At 46.8% G+C, this 17,715-nt stretch overlaps 1 protein-coding gene across 2 annotated transcripts in view; it reads right to left on the bottom strand.

Moving 5' to 3' along the window:
• The window catches only part of LOC8024959 (CKLF-like MARVEL transmembrane domain-containing protein 4), a 52,196-nt gene extending 41,770 nt beyond the window's left edge, over nucleotides 1-10,426 (bottom strand). Inside the window, exon 1 of one of the 2 annotated variants that reach the window (XM_029968974.4) lies at nucleotides 9,752-10,426. In XM_029968974.4, the coding sequence (XP_029824834.1) occupies nucleotides 9,752-9,773 (22 nt within the window). In that variant the 5' untranslated portion in view covers nucleotides 9,774-10,426. The remainder of the gene's footprint in view (nucleotides 1-9,751) is intronic. The other variant, XM_042287151.1, reaches the window with a different exon arrangement.
• Between the last annotated feature and the right edge of the window lie 7,289 nt (nucleotides 10,427-17,715).

The following is a 17,715-nucleotide window of genomic DNA, read 5'->3' as shown; positions in this document are numbered from 1 at the left end:
ACTTCTGTCATTATTTGTCACACATTGACCTTTCACAATGACTGGCGTGACCTTTCGTATGCACTTGTGGGCACCATTTGAAGGAACTCTTGCTGCTTTTCCGTTGCATTTCGGTCGTTTCATCCATTTCGACCCAAATATTTTCCAGTGAACACGTTTAAATGACTTCCAGAAGTTTGGATTAATATTCATATCCGGAGAATATTTATTCTGAATCATTACAGTACAGGAGGTGAAGGCTACTCTTTTGAGCACTGTGTGCAAGGACTGACAAACTTCCAGTGGAGTTAAAATGCACAAGAAAGTAAGAGAATTGCTGTTATTCTGCAAAAGAGTGAAATTAACTCTTTATGAAAAAGTGATTTTAGCACGACGCAATAGTTGTCGGTTAAACTTCAGCAGAGTTGCTACGACACTCCAATAGGTAATACAAATAACCCTACTTTTAGGAGTTCACGCAACCTTTACAACAGAGTTTAAAGTTACTCTCCTCAAGGGAGTGAAATTAACTCTTCGATATGAGAGAGTCACTTTAACACTTCGCAAGGGTCCCCTAAGTTACACTAACCCAGTGTTCTCGTGACTCTCACTTTCAGCGTGGTGTGTACAACACCACCTGTAGGAGTATAGGCTATTCCACTGAAACAGTTAGTTACTTTCTCTCTCGAAGAGTAATTCCTACCTTAGACAAGAGTAACCCTCACTCCAAACGGGGGACTTCCAGTTACTCTTTCTTGAAGTGTAACGTTAACTCTAGAAAAAGGGATGAATTCTGGGACATGCCAGTAACATTTAAAAAAAAGTTACCATGACACTTCTTTTTTCTTTTTTTTAGTGACACTGACGGTGATACGAACGTTTGTGATGCTACCACGTTTCACGTATGCAACACAATTGTCTAGTAACTTGCCATACACTTTATTTTTAGACAAATCTTTATTTAGTGCGGGGGTAAAAGAGACAGTACAGGGTGTGAGCATGCTGAAGATGCTGTACGTCTTTCTTTCCGAAGCGAAGTCTGTGGCGTGAATCCTCGAAGCATATCTCTTCTGCGTATGAGGTTTCCCATGCCCGATGTCGCAATCGGTGTGGTGCTGAAAATGCTTGGCCAGAGCGCCCAAGAGTTTGCGAATTCTCCAGACATCAGCTCCCAGTCATGTATTTATCTATTTATTTCTGGTACCCGCAGGGCCCGGAAGGCGAGAGCAGGAAACAGAGGGCAAAATAACTGGAAAGTATAGTAAACAGGTCACATTGATCACTGCAAAAAGTGGGTCGGCATTATTTATAAATAAGTTAGGATCAGTGATGATAGCAATCGACCAGTGTGAAACATCGTTCTATTCTTCGGTTCTGAGAGGGAGGCGAAAGGAATAAAAATTGGCCGTTACAGCCTGTTTCACTTTATGCGCGAGCGAAGCGGAAAAGGAACACGCGGATATTGCCCTGAACGATGCTTGCACCAACGTTCCTATTGGCGACGTGCGCCACCGAAAGCGTCGCTGTGGTCGGCCTTCCAGGATTGGCCCAAAAGCTGACTATGACGTCGGAAAGGGTATACCATCGACGGAAATAAGAGGAATGTAAGAACTTTAATTTCGACGGTGTTGGCAGTGTTGCTTTGAGAGCGCGAGGATTTCAGGCTTCCACCGTGCTATTTACAAACACCATCGAAGTTGTTGTTCGCAAGGTAATGACGTCACAAGGGGGAACCATAGGAGGGCGCCACCGAAACATCTCGCCGCTAATAGTCGGTGACAGGTTAAAAGTAAAGTGGAAGCTCCTCTCACCTTTTTCCACTTTAGCAGAGCGAACGCTGGTCTAAAAGGGGCATTGAAGTCGAATCTGAGATCGTCCTTTTGTGGTGACAACTCAATTTAGACGCTCTAAGCATCGCAACAAACCAGAAATTACAATCGTGCGTAGCTCATTTGCTCGTTAAAAGCGTGTTCAAGGATCGCGACACGCCCTTTTTTAGAAGAATTGTCTTCCGTGTAAAGAGGTCGACGAAGGGCGCTTTTCGGCGAGTTGCAAACGATGGCTTCGCCCGCGCGGTGAAAAAGAGGAGCCTTATCCGAATGTGTACCTATCACACTCTCCTCAAAACGAGTTATAATAAAATGATTCGGAATCTGCGCGTATTGTAGGGCTTTAATAAACCCATTGCTATATTACCCAAGCATCAAGGAGAATACAGGGATTGGTGTTCCACGCGCCGCACGTGCTGGCCTCAGCAGTAGTAACTTTTTTAAAGCAAATACCTAAAACAAATGGCATGCACGCGCGTTCGTCGACGCTTTATTTTGGTTATTTACTTCGAATCTTTTATACGCGGAAGGCGTGCGCGTGTGGCGCGTGGAACACTAATCCCTGCATTCTCCTTGGTGCTTGGGTAATATTGCAATAGACCTATTGATCCACACAGTGTAGTCCGCGAGAAAAAAGAGTCCACATGTTTTGTTGTTGCCCTGAGATGAATAAGCTGTTTTGTAATGTAGGACTTGGTATATGCGGGAATTAACACCTTTTAAACAATATGAGATCGAAAACGACCTTTTTCAAAAATGACTTCAGTGCCCCTTTAACCTCAGTTACGGAACTGCCAATAGACGCTGCTTGCACGAACAGTCCCGTCCACCCCCCCCACCCCCCCTTTCCTCCCCCTCTCCCCCACGACTCGCCTCCCGTCGTTCGACCCGCCACCGGTTTGCGGATGGCTGCTATGGTAACTGCCGTGTATTCCATGGAATGCATATGTTTTGATGCCCACAGAGATGGCGTTTTACCGTGTACTGTAGAATACACAGTTTTGCACCGAAAATCTAGATGGCGCTTCAAACGACGGGAGGGTAAAGTTCCTAGATAAGAGCTTCCTACAGAGACATTCTTTGAAGCGCCGACTGCGTGACGGTGCAGGTCTTAGAAAGCGAATGGTGGCGCACAGCAGAAGACTGAACTGAATGCCACCATTTTGCTCCAGCGGAAGGTGCTTTGTCATTTGTACTGGTTGTCGCTACTTGTAAGAAGTATCAAGGGACTTTACGGGAGGGCGGACAGAAGGAGTGTGTGTGTGTGTGTGTGGGGGGGGGGGGGGGGGTAACCCCCCTCCGCGAGGGTTCCACATCTGACCAAATTTATGCTTTGTTTTAGCTTAAAGGGCCCATGAAACGAATTTCGGGTTGGGATGAATGATTTTAAATTGGGACTTTACTAATCGCCTATCGTTTAGTTGGCCAAAAGAAAGAGGCTAGAAAGTCAAAAGCCAGCTTTTCGGTACGAACATTTGAAAATATAGCGGACTATTTTGTACCTTCTTGCCTTCCAAAGCTCTCCACCTTTTCACTATGATGCATCCGCGGTTCCAAAAGCGCGTCACCGGCGCCAAACTGACGTCAGCAGAGCCCAGCTCACGCATTGGACACGAGAACTGCGTCACTCGGACGTATGCGCTCGTCAACAATCAATCCGTCGACGAATATTTGGATTCGCGTTCGTGGCCAATGAGTTCCCTGACGGTACTTATCGTCACTGGGGAATGACAAGTTCTATGGTGTGCATAAAAAGCACGGTGGAAGGTAGGAGTCATCGCACCGGTGCCGAAGGAATGTCACGACCACGTGATTTCACAATTCGCATTTGAGTTGAGGATTAAAGCTAAGGAGGAAGAAGTAGGAAAATCGTTTCATGACCCCTTTAAGTCCAGACGCAGCCGACAACCAGCATGAAAAGCGCAATCTCAAGAATCGATAATCGAGCTAACCGAGAGGCAAATGTTGTTAAGTTAGAACAAGGGACTTTATTAGATTGAAACGTATGAGGCTGTTATAAAACGCTCGTGCAATGTGGGGTAACATACTAACAGTACATTTGGCTCGTCTGAATCGCCCACCACAAACGTGGATAGGGTTAAAAGCTGAGATTTTTAAAGGTGAATATATCAACAAATGAAACCCTGCTTCCGCTTGTTTTCTTCTCCTAGTGCCCCTCCATCACGGCATTCAAATTCGTATTTTCCCATTTAATGAAATAGACTAAAAAAACTTTTATCGGTTTATTTAAATATAGTGATCACAAAATACAAATGTAGCATATATGTAACGATACGTTCCATTTTTTTATCTGTAACGGGAACGAGTTCCTTTTTTACATATGGAACTTGTAGCGGGAACGCGTTCCAAAAATCAGAAGGAACGAGGAACGATCTTTCGTTCCTTTTTTTTTTTTGTGGAACGTGCACGACACTGTCTTTGAAGGCGATACCTTTTTGTAGAAGCCTCAGTATCTGTATTGGGTCGGGCGTTGCACCTGTCCTCAGTGACATTTATATTTAGCGAAGTGTGACAGGGCCATTGCTGAGAGGTTGGATGAACGGGTGTGAAAGTGCTTAGGAATGTCGATGATTACCCTATTGGGCTGAAATCCAATGAAAACCCAGAGGGCGAGATTGTGGTTTCTTAAATGTTGGGTATGTTCACGGAATCTTCTGCGGGCCTAACGTTTAGGTGTGAGATCCCGACTGAGGATGCCTTACAATTTTTGGATCTCAATCTTTGGTGTGAGCCCTTCCAATTGTGTTTTCTTATGAGTCTAGGTACAAAAAGGAGCTCCTTGGTTATGATTCGGCTCACTCTTAGCTTGTGAAGAGGGCTATTGCAGTGCATGGTCTTCGCGCCTCCTTGCTGAAGTCGTGCCATCGTAGGTGTGGCGGTATATAGTTTCCCGATGCGGATCAACAGGTTGTCCACTGCTGGCTTCCCTTTGGGGGTTGTCGTGGGTGTTGTGGAGTCATTGGTCAAGGTGTTTAGGGGTCATTTTTGTTCTATAGCCAGAAAGAGACCCACTTCAAGACATGTGGTTCTGCCGCATGTTCATAGGATGTCCCACGGTATTAAGAAAGTCGCCAGTAGGTACGACGTCCCCGTAGTATTTTCGGCACCATCCAAGTTGTCGCAACTGTGTGCAACTATTAGTCGAGGTGGATACCCGGGAGCACAATGTGAGGTCAACCACCGCAACCGGTATGTTCCTGCGCATGTGGGGTAGTGTACCTGATTCCCTTGTCCTGTGGCAGAGTACATTGGGAAGACGGAGAAGTGCGTCTATGTCCGGGCGGGGGAACACCCTTTCGTTGCGCTCCTCACCGTCTGGACATCTTGCGGTCCATTGTGATGGATGTGCATGCTCTCCGCTATTTGATGACATTGAAGGGATGCTGAAGCGGAATTTTTATACGCAAAACAAGATCGCAGAAGCTTTGAATGAGACGCCACGAACTCCAAAACATCACTCATACATCGCTCTCTCAAACGGATGGCCGTATTTTTGGAAAAGAAAAGCGCGATCAAGCGAGGAATGTGGCGTCACGATTCTCCTGGAACAGTTGAAAATGAGGGGAAGCGGCCTTGTTTCTCTCCTCCTCGCTTCGGTTCACATGTTCGAGGGGACGAAGCGAAGAGGAGAGGTAATGATAATCGCGATGTCACATATGTCTCGTGGGCCTCGTCGGCCGTGTTCAGTCGCGCACTTCTTTTCCAAAAATACGGCCATCCGTTAGAGATATCGCGGTATGAGTGATGTTTTGGGATTTTGCAGCGTCTCGCCTATCGCTCAACCCTTGTTTTGTGAACTCCAGATTTCGGTTCAGCATCGATCCCTTCAAGATTTCAGCACAGAAGCGAGACTACCAGAAAAATTGACGAGCCTTTTTTTATTGCCAGTTATGAAGCGGGGCATATGTTGTTTGAGGTGGGGTTTGGTGTCGCTCGTCAGAAGGCCTGGCTCATGCTGACGTCCATTCCCCCATCGCCGAGGTCTCGTTGTCCGAAGTGTAGGCGGCAGACGAAGTAACAGGACGGAAAAACTAGTTTATTTACTGGGTATAAGTAGTACGTAATGGCAAATGGAGAACACACAATCGGCAGCGGACAGGTCCTTAGATAATAAAAGGCAGGACTCTGGAGCTGCCGTGCCATTGGTCGGTTAATCCTGCATTCCCAAGCTGGCCTTGACGTCAGCAACCTCCTTTCGGCGTTGCTTCTCGGTTGTTGTTGTTCTGAGAGCTGAAGGCGTCTAGTGAGGGATCGTCTTTCATGCAGGAGACGCAGACACAACAGACTGCACATCGGTTCAGGATCAGATATTGTGTGGCATTCTCGTGGAATTCAGACGCCGTAGACGCCGTAGACAAAACACACTGACGGTAACGTCTGTTCCTATGCACTTGAACCGAGGCCTGAGACAAACGTTTCTTCGGTTCCAGCTCAGACAGGTCGAACGTGCGAAAAGGGTTCCAATCGCACGCCGACCGTCTCGACGTTTGGTTGGTCGTCGTCGGCATAAGAATGCAAGGTCGATCTCAACAATGTGTAAGCGCTCCGTTGGTAGCCCTGGTAGCCCTGCAGCGGGTGACGAGGTTGAATTTCTTAGGAAGTCGGGCAAGTTTGTGTAGGTGTGTGTCGGCATGATGGGAGAGGGAGGTGGGGGTGGTTATCGGGTTGTTTGATTTTGTGTCAATCCTTTCCAGTTCATGTTTAATTGCTGTACCGTGCAAAAGTAAAATGTCAGTTGTAAGTCAGCGCTGTTTGTGTACACCTTCTACTTGTCTTCCGTTTTTTTGAGCTGTCTTTTCCATTTCGACATGACCAACCAACTAGCCCAATCCATGCCTTGTTCGTAAATTACGGGGAAAGTCTGCTATTGAAGAGTAATTTACATTCCTAACGTTGAAAAAGGACCTGTGAGCTTTGACACACACAACGCGCAGATTCTTCGCTCCATTGTAGTATAGATGTTTGCATCGCTTATCACCCGGCCAAAAATGCTGAGTCACTGAGCTGTGGACGCATGCACAGGGTCTGATCTACCGCATAGCAGAGCAACAGCGCATGCTCAGAAGTCCGCTCCAGAGCACAGCAGACAAAGATGGCAGCGCGCAGAAGGCGATTTTTGGAAAGTTTGCACGCCAAATGAAGTAAAAAGTGCATTTGATAAAATCAAGCAAATCACATACCAGTCATAATGTACAAAGTAAAATACAAGCGTTTTTTTTACTCGATACGGTTTGGTGTCTTTTGTTCATGCCAGATATGATTACAATATGCACTAACCACATTACTTTAGAAAATGCAAGCAAATCATGACAGAACTTCCTTGGATGGACGAAGGCTTGTCATGATCAGCCAAGCGGTGCCATCAATTGCTTCAAACATTTATCACAAATCGAAATTGAAAAATGCACTTTTGAGTCGGGTCAATATCCTATGAGCTGATGACGTTTTAGCGAACGGCGACATTTGAGCGAATCGACGTTTTAGAGAATAACGGGGCCGCGCGTTAACCCACCCCCCGCTCTGCGCTTACGCCACTTCGCTGCGACAGTCTGGGGTGGCTCATTACAAAAATGTTATCCCATTTGGCACACCCTTAAACGCCACTCCGCGGCGGCCGACTATTCCCTAAAGTGTCATTCAATGAAACCTCGGCGTTCGCTAAACGTCATTCATTCAAGTGAGTTCCTCCCTTTTGGGTCATCTCATGCAAAGATCGAAGCAGAGCAATGTACTCGAAGTACCAATATTGCATGATTCTGGAACGTAGATGGAGGGAAACTCGTTGCTTAGTTGAAGCACAGAGACCTTGAAGTACTTACGATACGATACGAAGTTTATTGATTCACCTCATAGATGCATCTGGTAAATGAAAGGCCGGAGGAAAAGCTGCAGAAATGCAGCTCGACGGAGCTCCGGGCCTCCCATTCAGCAGCAGCGACGGAGTACGCAATAAAATGCGTCCAGTGAAATGTGTGAACCTATCCATGCGTATAAAACTAACAGTTTAAGGATACAGTTGTTAGACATTCGCATGACATCTATATTTTTATAGAAATAATCATTCAACAAAAAAGGTAAAGTACAACTTATCATTCTGCTTTTCATACTTCTTTCGGCACTTCGGAACATGCCAAGGCTGGTGATGCCTAGACGAATAATATTTAGTTTTTTCTTTTGAATCAAATAATTGAATAATTTTACTAGAGGATCCATATGACTAATAATCATAAGCAATTGTTAAACGATAATTATAACTTTGGTGTATGTTAAGTATTTTGTATATTTTAAATAATGATTGTGTATGATGAGTGTAGGAAGCATTTGCGATTATTCTTATCACTTTCTTGTAATAAATGTATCTTATTTAAATTGGAGGAAGATGTATTGCCCCAGACAAGGTGGCAGTAACACAAATGAGAAAAAAAAAGAATTATATAAAACCTTTCTTACGCTTGTTGGAAGAACATGACTGTGCTTATTAATTATTCCTACGCATCTTCCTAACTTAGAGCAAAGGTATTTAACGTGATTATTCCAGAGCCTATCATCAGAGAAAATGACTCCGAGCATTTTAATGCTTAAAAAAAAATCCAATGTTGAATGACCCAAATTTTAAGACTAGAGCGTATCACTCGAACCACGAGGGATAGGCTTCAAAAACTGATTTTCACAAACTATCAGACCCTTCGGAATATCATCAAAATATGTGCGTACAGTGCTCAGCAAACTTATCTGGAACACATCCTAAGCCTACTCTTGGCTTGTTCTATTTTTTTTTTTTTCGATGTGTGCGTGCATAGCTGGCGCTAGCCCTAAGCTATTTCTCTTTGTGTCTCACTATGTCCGTAGCATGCCTTCAATACACATAAATATGCGCAGTTCTCTCACGTTTTATTTTTTTTCGGCATTCAATGTTCCAGAAGTGTTCCGTATAAGTTTGACGAGCACTGTACATGAATATGCGCATAGATTTGTCGTACTCTGCAATAATTTTTTTTAAAAGGTTGGGAAAGAAAGCGTAGATAAAAGCGATGATAGTTGCAATGTCAAGTAGATTCGCCTACGGGATTAATGAGGGACATTCAATGCGGGCGCACACTTTTTGTTTTACAGCACAAACAGAAATAAGAGATGAGTCAGTCGTCTCTAAACATTCACGTGCCTTAGCCTCCTTCTTTTCCGGTAACTCCCACCAGACGAATCAGAAGCAGCGAGGCAAATGCGAAGGAAGACGAAGAAAGAAAAAAAAAAACATGGCTCGATAGTTTCCCCGTCAGAGGGCGTCGCGTATGTGAGCTTCGTCCTCCGCTGCCTCCCACGCGAAGGGTCCCACGCATCTCTACGCTCTCTAGGCTTCTGTCATCGACTGGGTGCCGGGAAATTTCATATTGTAGTTTCTCTTTTCCACCAAACCACCGAGTGCATTTGTTCAGCGGCCATCAGCGTATCGAATCAAACTACAGCATGCGGACGGACTGAATAAACACGAGCGCTGAGTTCTCGCAAGCCGTTCTAAGAAAAATGCTTGTCTAAAAGAAATTAACTGGCATGCTGAAAATAAAGAACAAAAACAGTTATAGCCGGCGACTGGTTAAGAGTAAAGTGGAAGCTCCTCCCACCTCTTTCCACTTTACTCTTAAGCTGTCACGATGACTTGATCAAACTATACTAGCATACTATACTCCCCCCCCCCCCCCCCCCCCCAACCTCTATTCAAACGAGCGCGTGATATTGAGGTATTTGTTCAACAATGTGTGATTTTTTCCATGTTGCACAGCGTCACCAGATTATTCACCCTCGATTGTTATGTTCTGCGTGTGTCTGGTGACACTTTGATACACTTCACTTTTCGCATTCTTGTGGTGATCGCGCCCAAGGATACGAAGAGCGAGGGAGTAACAACAAAACAAGCTCAGTCTTACCTGGCGGTACCGAGTAGATCATCTTGATTGTGTTCCTATAGCCGTCCGGGAGAGCTTTCTGCGACTCAAAAGCCGGGGCTCGAGCTCGGACACGGTCGTCGCAATTCTCGCGATAGGTTCTTGCAAAGGCGTTCAAATTTGCGGCGCTGTACGCACACTTTGCTTTAGCGGGCCAGACGTTCGCTACCCACGGGGTCGTGACACCTCAACGGAATGCCACTGCCGCATCCGGGTCACTGTTCAGGCTATATATACTGCCGCAAACTAGCGTTGAGTCGCACTGTTGCGTTGCGCTGTTGCGCTCCTCGGGTGCATCTCAGGTTGTGATTCTCTCTTGGGTCCCAGGTTAGGACTCTTTCGGTTCAGTGCCGCGTTGCAGAGATTTGCCCACCAGTTGGGTTCCAGTGTTGAGCTTTACTGTACTGCACGGATGCTGTACACCCGATGGACGGCTCCTGCTTCGACTTCACTTGGGCACCCAAATGAACTTCGACGACCTTGACTCTAGACGGTCATAGCCGGGATCGTTTCCACCGAGTCGTTCCCGGAACTTGTGAACCGGGGAACATCAGCAGCTCGTTGCTGCCAGCGGTGGAACCGAAACATGCGTTCGGAGCCCCACCGGTGCAACTCTCGCGAGACAAGACATCCTCGAATGACAGCGTCGACGGAACTGGAGCCAAGCGCTGAAATCCATCCTCTTTATATTGTTTTCCCGGGCGGCTTTATCCGTTGGCTGGCAGCGCCAAGCAGATGCCACAGTTCCCCTAAATAACAACGCTCTGCAGTCCCGTTCTCGGAGGAGAAATTAAAACAAACAAAAACGTCCTCCTTTTTTTTTTTTTTTGCGTTGTGAAGCGAGTTGGGAACCCCGGGCCGTCACTCTTCGACGCTTAGCGAGCGCGAGCCCTGTTCCAGCGTGCAACCTTACGTAAACAGAAGGAGAGCGTGGCCGTGAATTCGAACTCGCGCGGGTGGGCGGGCCCCGCATCTTTGTGTGCGGCTTTGTTTTGACACGGGTTAACGATTTTTAAAGGGATTCTATGGGAACGGAAGACAGCGGGGGGTGGGGGGAACACGACGCTTTTGGCCTAAGGACGGATGGGGAATTTCTAAATAAAGGAGGGGCCGGTCACAAACGCGTAGAGGCGCGTTGTTTTCATTGGTAGATAGAAGGACGTACGCTGTTTGCTTTACGGGTGTGCGCGTGTTGCCGCAGAAGCGAGGAACAGACCCACTGGCACAGTGAGGTCGCGGTCGGTACGCAGGGACCCTTTAGTTACTCTAGAATATAAAATACAATAAAAAACGATGTCGCGTTTGTTTTGGAAGAACCTGAATTCGGTGCGCGCAAGAGGACGACCGGAAGGTCTCCCAGAAACACCAGCAACCTGCAGCGGATGTGGCAAGACGCGAAAGGTCTAACAGTTTAGTTGTGTCTAGACGCATGATCGAAGGACTCCTGACCGTGCTCTATTTTGATGTACTGCTCGGTGTTACTCGATGGAAGGAGCGGAGCGGAGTATTAAATCGGTCGTAAAACCGCAATGCCGATGAAGTACGTGAATACAGTAACATCGCAGGTGCATTCTGGAAAAGAAAACCCTCGATCTAAAGTAGAAAGCGGTTTGGCAACGCGCCATTGAATACAAGCAAGATGGGTACTTTTCCTGAAAATAGATCGAACTGTGGATAAATTATATTTTTATTTTTTATTTGAACATACTGTCAGCGTTCGGGCCAAAGGAGGTAGGGAAGCTTGTTGAAGGTGACAACGCACTCACACAGATAAAATAGTTTTTAAAAAGCCGGTGTTTGCAGCAAAAAGCAAATTGATTATTCGAGTTGATGAAACAACTTGTTTGCTATGATACTTCAGCAGATCAAAACTTTAGTTACAGTGGAGTTTGGACATCATGATGGGAACCTCGTGAAAAGAACTTCCCCCTAGTTTTCAGCTCTCCGAATAGCCGAATTTTTTCCGTCAGCTTCGTGAACGCGGTATCACCGTTGCCACTGCCACTGCAGCCGGCTCCAGTTGTTAACTCTGGGCAGCAGTAGAAGTGCAAAGCAACAAGAACAACAAGAACAAAAAGAAGGAGAAGAACAACAGTAACAACAACAATAAAATATTAAACGACGTAGAATGTTCAAACTCAAGCCCAGTTTGGTGAACCACCCATCGAAAATTGATTTTTTTTATGTGCACAAGGCGATGTTTGCCGAACACCGGGCGAATATACTGACCATTGCAAGATCAATCATAGATCATATGCATGCTTCTTTTTCAACTTACGAACCAAATGGAAGATAGAAAGTTCAGTGCTCCCCGACTTGTTCAAAAGAACACCACTTTTTGCTTTTCTTCAACCCGATAAAAACCTTTCTTGCTTTATTATTATTCCTTTTTTTATCTTTTATATCGAAACAAAATAAATTCACATGAAGCACCAAATGATAGAGAGACGGTACGTAAATATTTTCGGGGTTACTTTAGCCGTAAGCGTTTGATTTAAATCATCGTAGTAAAATCGGCGTGATTGAAATCACGCTCTAAATCACCTCGATCTTTATTCGTCACTGTCTTAATTCTTGCACTGATCGTTAAAGCGACGGGGAGTAATTTGTTTATTGTGTTTTGCTCTAGCTGCATTATTATTGTCTGAGAAACTATTTATACCTCGCTTTGCTCTAGTTGCAGTGGGTTTCTTTGGCCCCAGTTAAATTTGTACGTGCAAAACGCGTAAAGCAGGTCGCATATTTCGCCCAACGACTGCTCTCTAAACTTATGTCACGGTTAGGCGTTCTCTTAGAGTTATTATGTAGCTGTTACGTGAACCGTTTAATGTGCAATTGCCCTGTTGGGTGCAGAAGCTGAAATGTAACGTCACCGATGTCAGGGCTAATTAAACTTGACCAAGAACAGCGCCAACAGTGGTCTGCACAAACCTTAATTTCCATTCGTTCCTTTGGTACGACGGAGGACTCGTCCCAGCTAAATTCCTACTTAATTTTACGTCTCGGCGCATACCGAATAGCGATGTGCGAAATTGAATGGCGTTCACAGCGTTTGACTAGGCTCGTGGAATTTGCAATAACATAATGACCTAACTTTTTTTTTTTTTTTAATAGTTAGCCATGCATTTTGTTTTCTGTTTTAATTTACATGAGAGGCGTAAGCGCCTTATCGTACACTCTAAGCAATCTGGAACGTTTGCTTTCTCGCAAAACGTTTAAACCTAAAAAAAAAATTCAGTCTGGGCTGTGACACTGCTGTTTGGTCTGAAGATATTTTGAACCACTCGTCAATATCTAAGATTTGAGCAATTAAATCAGACATAAAAAAGGAAAAAAAAAAAGAAAAAAAAAAACGCAGAATGGCGGTACATTTACTGTGAGCGAAAGGCAAAGGCATGAAAGGCGACGAGAACCGTGACGATACACTTTTCGAGCCGCTTGATTGGCTCCACCGGGTCGCAGTGTCGGCTGCGGTCGAACTTGAAGCGAAACGGAGTATAGCGCCGCGGCTTTGTATAATGATTCACTGCCAACGCTTAGTTGGTTCGTTCGGCTGAAGACACTGAAGCGAAACGGAGTATAGCCCGGCGTTGTAGTGACTTACTGCCGATGCTTGGTTGGTTAGTCCGACTGCAGACACTGAAGACGCTGCCTCGGCTGTATCGACCAAGCACATTGTTTACAAACAACCCCGCGATTGCCCGGACCGGGTGTGGGCACTACGCGTGTGCAGAAACCAGATTCTCCAGAGGCGAGGCACCTGCGCATGCGCGGTGGCGACACCAGCGCCACCGTAGTGGCCTGACGTCAGAGAGTTGGGTTGATCTATACACGTTTGCAAGTCCGGCTTCAGGGCGCTGCCATCTTGCCTGTCTGGGGTGCGCTTGGACCAGTCATAATCCGATTACGAAGCCTTGCTAAGGCGTCGTAATCGGATTATGGCCGCTCCCGAGAGCGCACCCCACTGAGGAAGATGGCGGCCCCCTGAGACCGGACTTGCAAACGTGTATAGTCCCACCGAAGAACGCAGTGGTGGTTTTGTTACGCCGCCGCTGCCGCAATGCATATCGAGGGAACTTTAGTCTTTTTTTGCACGTGGGACAACCTCGCTGAAGCACTGCGCGTGCAGAGCATGACATGGCGGCAAGAGGCGTCTCGAGAACTGCCGCCTGCCTCCTCTGAAGTTGTGGCGGCGTCACGCATGCACCGAACACTCGGTGAGATCGGTCTGTTGATCCTTCTGCTACGTCCTCTCACGCCAAGGTGAGAGAGGACGTAGCAGAAGCGCGACGGGGCCAAAAGGGCGTTAGCGGAAAGGTATGTCGATGCACAGCTATAGGACGGCGCCCAAAATGCTGTTGCCAAGTCGACCCGTGCCAGGCCTCTTCGTTCGGGCAAGCGTACGAGGCCACGCCGCGATAAGGTATACGGCGGGGCTTCTCTGACCGACAAAGGGAGCGGATATGTGCCGTCTTCGCACCTGTCGGATTCCCAGGCGGGGGCTGTTTACAACTCGGGACCTATCACTTTCTATAAAAGTTCCGCCGAACGAACCCGAAAGCCGGCCCCGTTGGCGCCCCTGCTGACAGCGTGGGATACCACGTAATTCTTGCTCCGTAGAAAAGCGGGTCACCCTTTCTGGACACATTTTGAAAAACAGCCCGAAAACCACACAGACAAGAAGGAGCAACACACAGGACGAGGCGCTGTCCGGTGTGTTCCTCCTTGTCCGTGTGGTATTCGCGCTGTTTTTCAAAATGAATTCCTACCAACTCGCCCAACTTTCCATTCTAGTAACCTTTCTGGGCATTGTATATGCTGAGCGCGTGTTGATGGCGCGCTTCCAGAGTACCTTGTAATGTGCATTCCACACCATCAGGATTGCCCCTCTCAGCAGCCTATTAATGTGAGCTCGTTCTGAGCATGCGCTCTTAACAGCGACCTCAAATATGGCGTCCACTGAATACCCCCCATATATGGAAGAGATCGAACAGTTACGCCCCTAGCGGTACTCTTCAGCTGTAAGGGCAACAAATATTTTTTTTTTTTTTTCGATCAGAGGAGTCGAAGATAGCGATTACAAGGCCGCTCCTCGTGCGACCAAAGCACTTAGCACTGATCAGACCGAAGCACTAGTGGCCAGGCTGTGCTAGGCGAGGTTAAATTTATTTATTATGCTGTGTTAGTAAACATCGTGCTGTGGGGTTTAACAACGAGCTCGATAAAGCGCCCCCTTACAGTTCAATCTCCTGCAGCCCAGTACTTGACCGGCAACTTTTTAGTTTGGTTGCTTATCTTGGGTTTGTTTAGTTCGAGTGTTTTAACGCACCGCAGACCAGAGCACGTGGAGCGAAAGCTCGCGCTGTAGAACTCAGAAACCTGCCCATTTCGATCTGGATGAGCATCGTACGAGCGTGCGGTCATGTGTCACTACTACGTGACGCACGTTAAAGACCCCAGGCTATCAGTGGTACTGCAGTGGAGAAATTTCTTATCTACAGCGGAGACACCAGGCGTCCACTGGAGGTGACCAACTTCCCGTTGTCTAAACAAACGCAAAACGCATTCCCCTGCCTTCGCGGTTACTTAGTTCTAACGGGAACAGCTGACTCTGTATAGTTCAGAAGCGATGCATTCAGCTCCTAACGGTTCGACATGGTCCCGGCTCTCCGCTCACTGTTCAAAGCTGGCTATTGCTTTTCAGCGAAGGAATGGAAACTCGGACCGAAAACGGGGTCGCTTACAAAAGAACGGCGAGCTTAACGCCGACGAGAAAAGGAGTCCACTGAAGGCACAACTGATGACCCGTTGCCTCGTTGCCCCGGCCAACCATACCGAGTGTACGTCATGTGCAGGTAGTTTGTCTCACTGCGCCATAACTTTGTTTGTCTACGACCACTCATTCGAGGGATGCACTTTCCAAAGCTGCACTTTATCCCGGCGCTTGGTTATTCGGGTGGGGCTCATTCTCTCTCACACTGCATGGTTCATTAAGTACATAGGCGATTTGAAACATCTTTGAATTTCGTTATGGCGCACTCACGGCCTGCAACACGTTTGAAAAGGTATAGCTCGCCTGACTCGGCAACGAAATGTCTCAATGTGGGCGACGCCGAAGCAGACAATCAAATGATTGGTTCTTTCTACGTAGAGGAGAGCAAGTGGGAGAATAAATGTGTGGTTTGTATGCCAAACGACCGATCTCACCACCAAGTGTTCAGCGCACGCGTGGCGCCGCCATAGCTTTAGTTCATAGGAGGCAGGCGGCAGTTCTCGAGACACCTCTCGTGCCATGCCATGTCCTGAACGCGCAGTAATTCAGCGAGGTTTTCCCACGTGCAAAAAGACTAAAGTTCCCTCGATGCATTGCGGCAGTGGTGGCGTAACTAAACTCCTGGCAACTGAGAGAATCGCGGTTTTACATGATCGAGTTTTTGGCTGTTTCATCACTGCGCGTTTCATGGCAAACTCACCAATATATCTACAATCAGTCAGCGTCCACCTTACTTCAGTATCTAATGCGCATGTATCCGATGCGAATACTTTTTATTATTCGTGACTTACAATAATACTTTGAAGACGGCATAAGCTTTACGCACGTGGGTTATAAAACATGTAACATTACGCGAAAAACGGAAGGAAAACGCGGAACCCCAGATGGTGTCGATTGCTTGACGGGCAGCATTCCTTGAACTCGCATTCTGTAGTTTTAAGGGTACTCAGAAGAACAAACCTGAATTGGCTTGAGAATGGTACTAATCTTAACATCATGTCATGTGCCCAAAGACTTGAGGTCAAAAGTGCACATGCATAAATTGAGTTTATGGCTGACCTAGCAATGTGGTCTGTGGTTTAAAGTTTTCAATACACGCAACGTCATTGATCAAGAGGTGGACGATCAATCATGATCATGCTCAGGGTGGGCAGGTGTGCATTTGGGGGGAATCAAGCTATGAAAGAGTATAATTAAGATGATGGGGCTGGGAGTGGCTGTTCCACGTCATATTAGTACACCCTTTTAAGTGCCCGTGACGAAGAACGAGCATGAACTGACAACCTGTTTGATCGTGCACAGTCCCTATTGAGCGGTTGCAAGGGACAAGTTGTCAAAAAGTAGGTCCAGTCATTTCTGTCTGCTGCGTGAACTGCGAACGTCTGGTGGGGCATTTGAATATTTCGTTCTGCTAGACCTTAGGAGGGGTTAAAAATACCCAAGGGATATTGGCAACCACAAAACAGGTGCCGGTTTTTTTTTTTGTTTTTCTCCTATCCGAGAGAGATGACGTTTCCACTTTACCCATCAACTGATCAAGGGGTGATATGGAGGACACGTCGTAGCAGTGCTACCGTGTAAGAGGTCATTAGAGGGAACCTATAATTTGTGTCACGCGGCTGGCGTCTTTTTCTACAAACAAACAGTGTGTGTTTCCAATTAACGGCACTTTAATTAAGAGTTTGAAAACCCTCCTAGAATTTGATGGGCAGAATTTTGAAGCGAGCCGGCGGCAGACGTGCGCGCTCGCAATTGGCGACGAGAGTTTTTCAAACTTTTGACCTGGTAACCTCGACACTGAGAGAGGAGGGATGACAGAAGGAAATCATTCATTTGAGCCGGGCCTAGCCTCTAACCCACACGCAACTCGAAACTTCTAATACGGCCCCTTGTTTTTATGCGGGGGCAAGCGCCCCCTACTTCGTACCCCCCCCCCCCCCCCCCCCCTTTACCCCCTCCCTGATTTTATATGTTCGCATAAGCTGTGTTTTGTCTTATACATGTTTTATTTCTTCTGCCATCACACTCCCTGCGTTCTTTTTTGGCAAGCGACACTTTACGGCAGGCTGTACGCACGCCAAGCACACAGAGTCGTCGTATCAAACCGGTTTGCTGTTGTTATCTGAGGGCGAGAGCGTTGGACCGCGCTGCAGAGCGCGGCGGAGCGGGCTCC

Source organism: Ixodes scapularis, unplaced genomic scaffold, assembly GCF_016920785.2.
Source record: "Ixodes scapularis isolate PalLabHiFi unplaced genomic scaffold, ASM1692078v2 PGA_scaffold9__187_contigs__length_104089568, whole genome shotgun sequence".
Taxonomy (NCBI): Eukaryota; Metazoa; Arthropoda; class Arachnida; order Ixodida; family Ixodidae; genus Ixodes; species Ixodes scapularis.
Note: the sequence above shows the minus strand (reverse complement) of the source record. Positions and strands in the feature narration are given on the sequence as shown.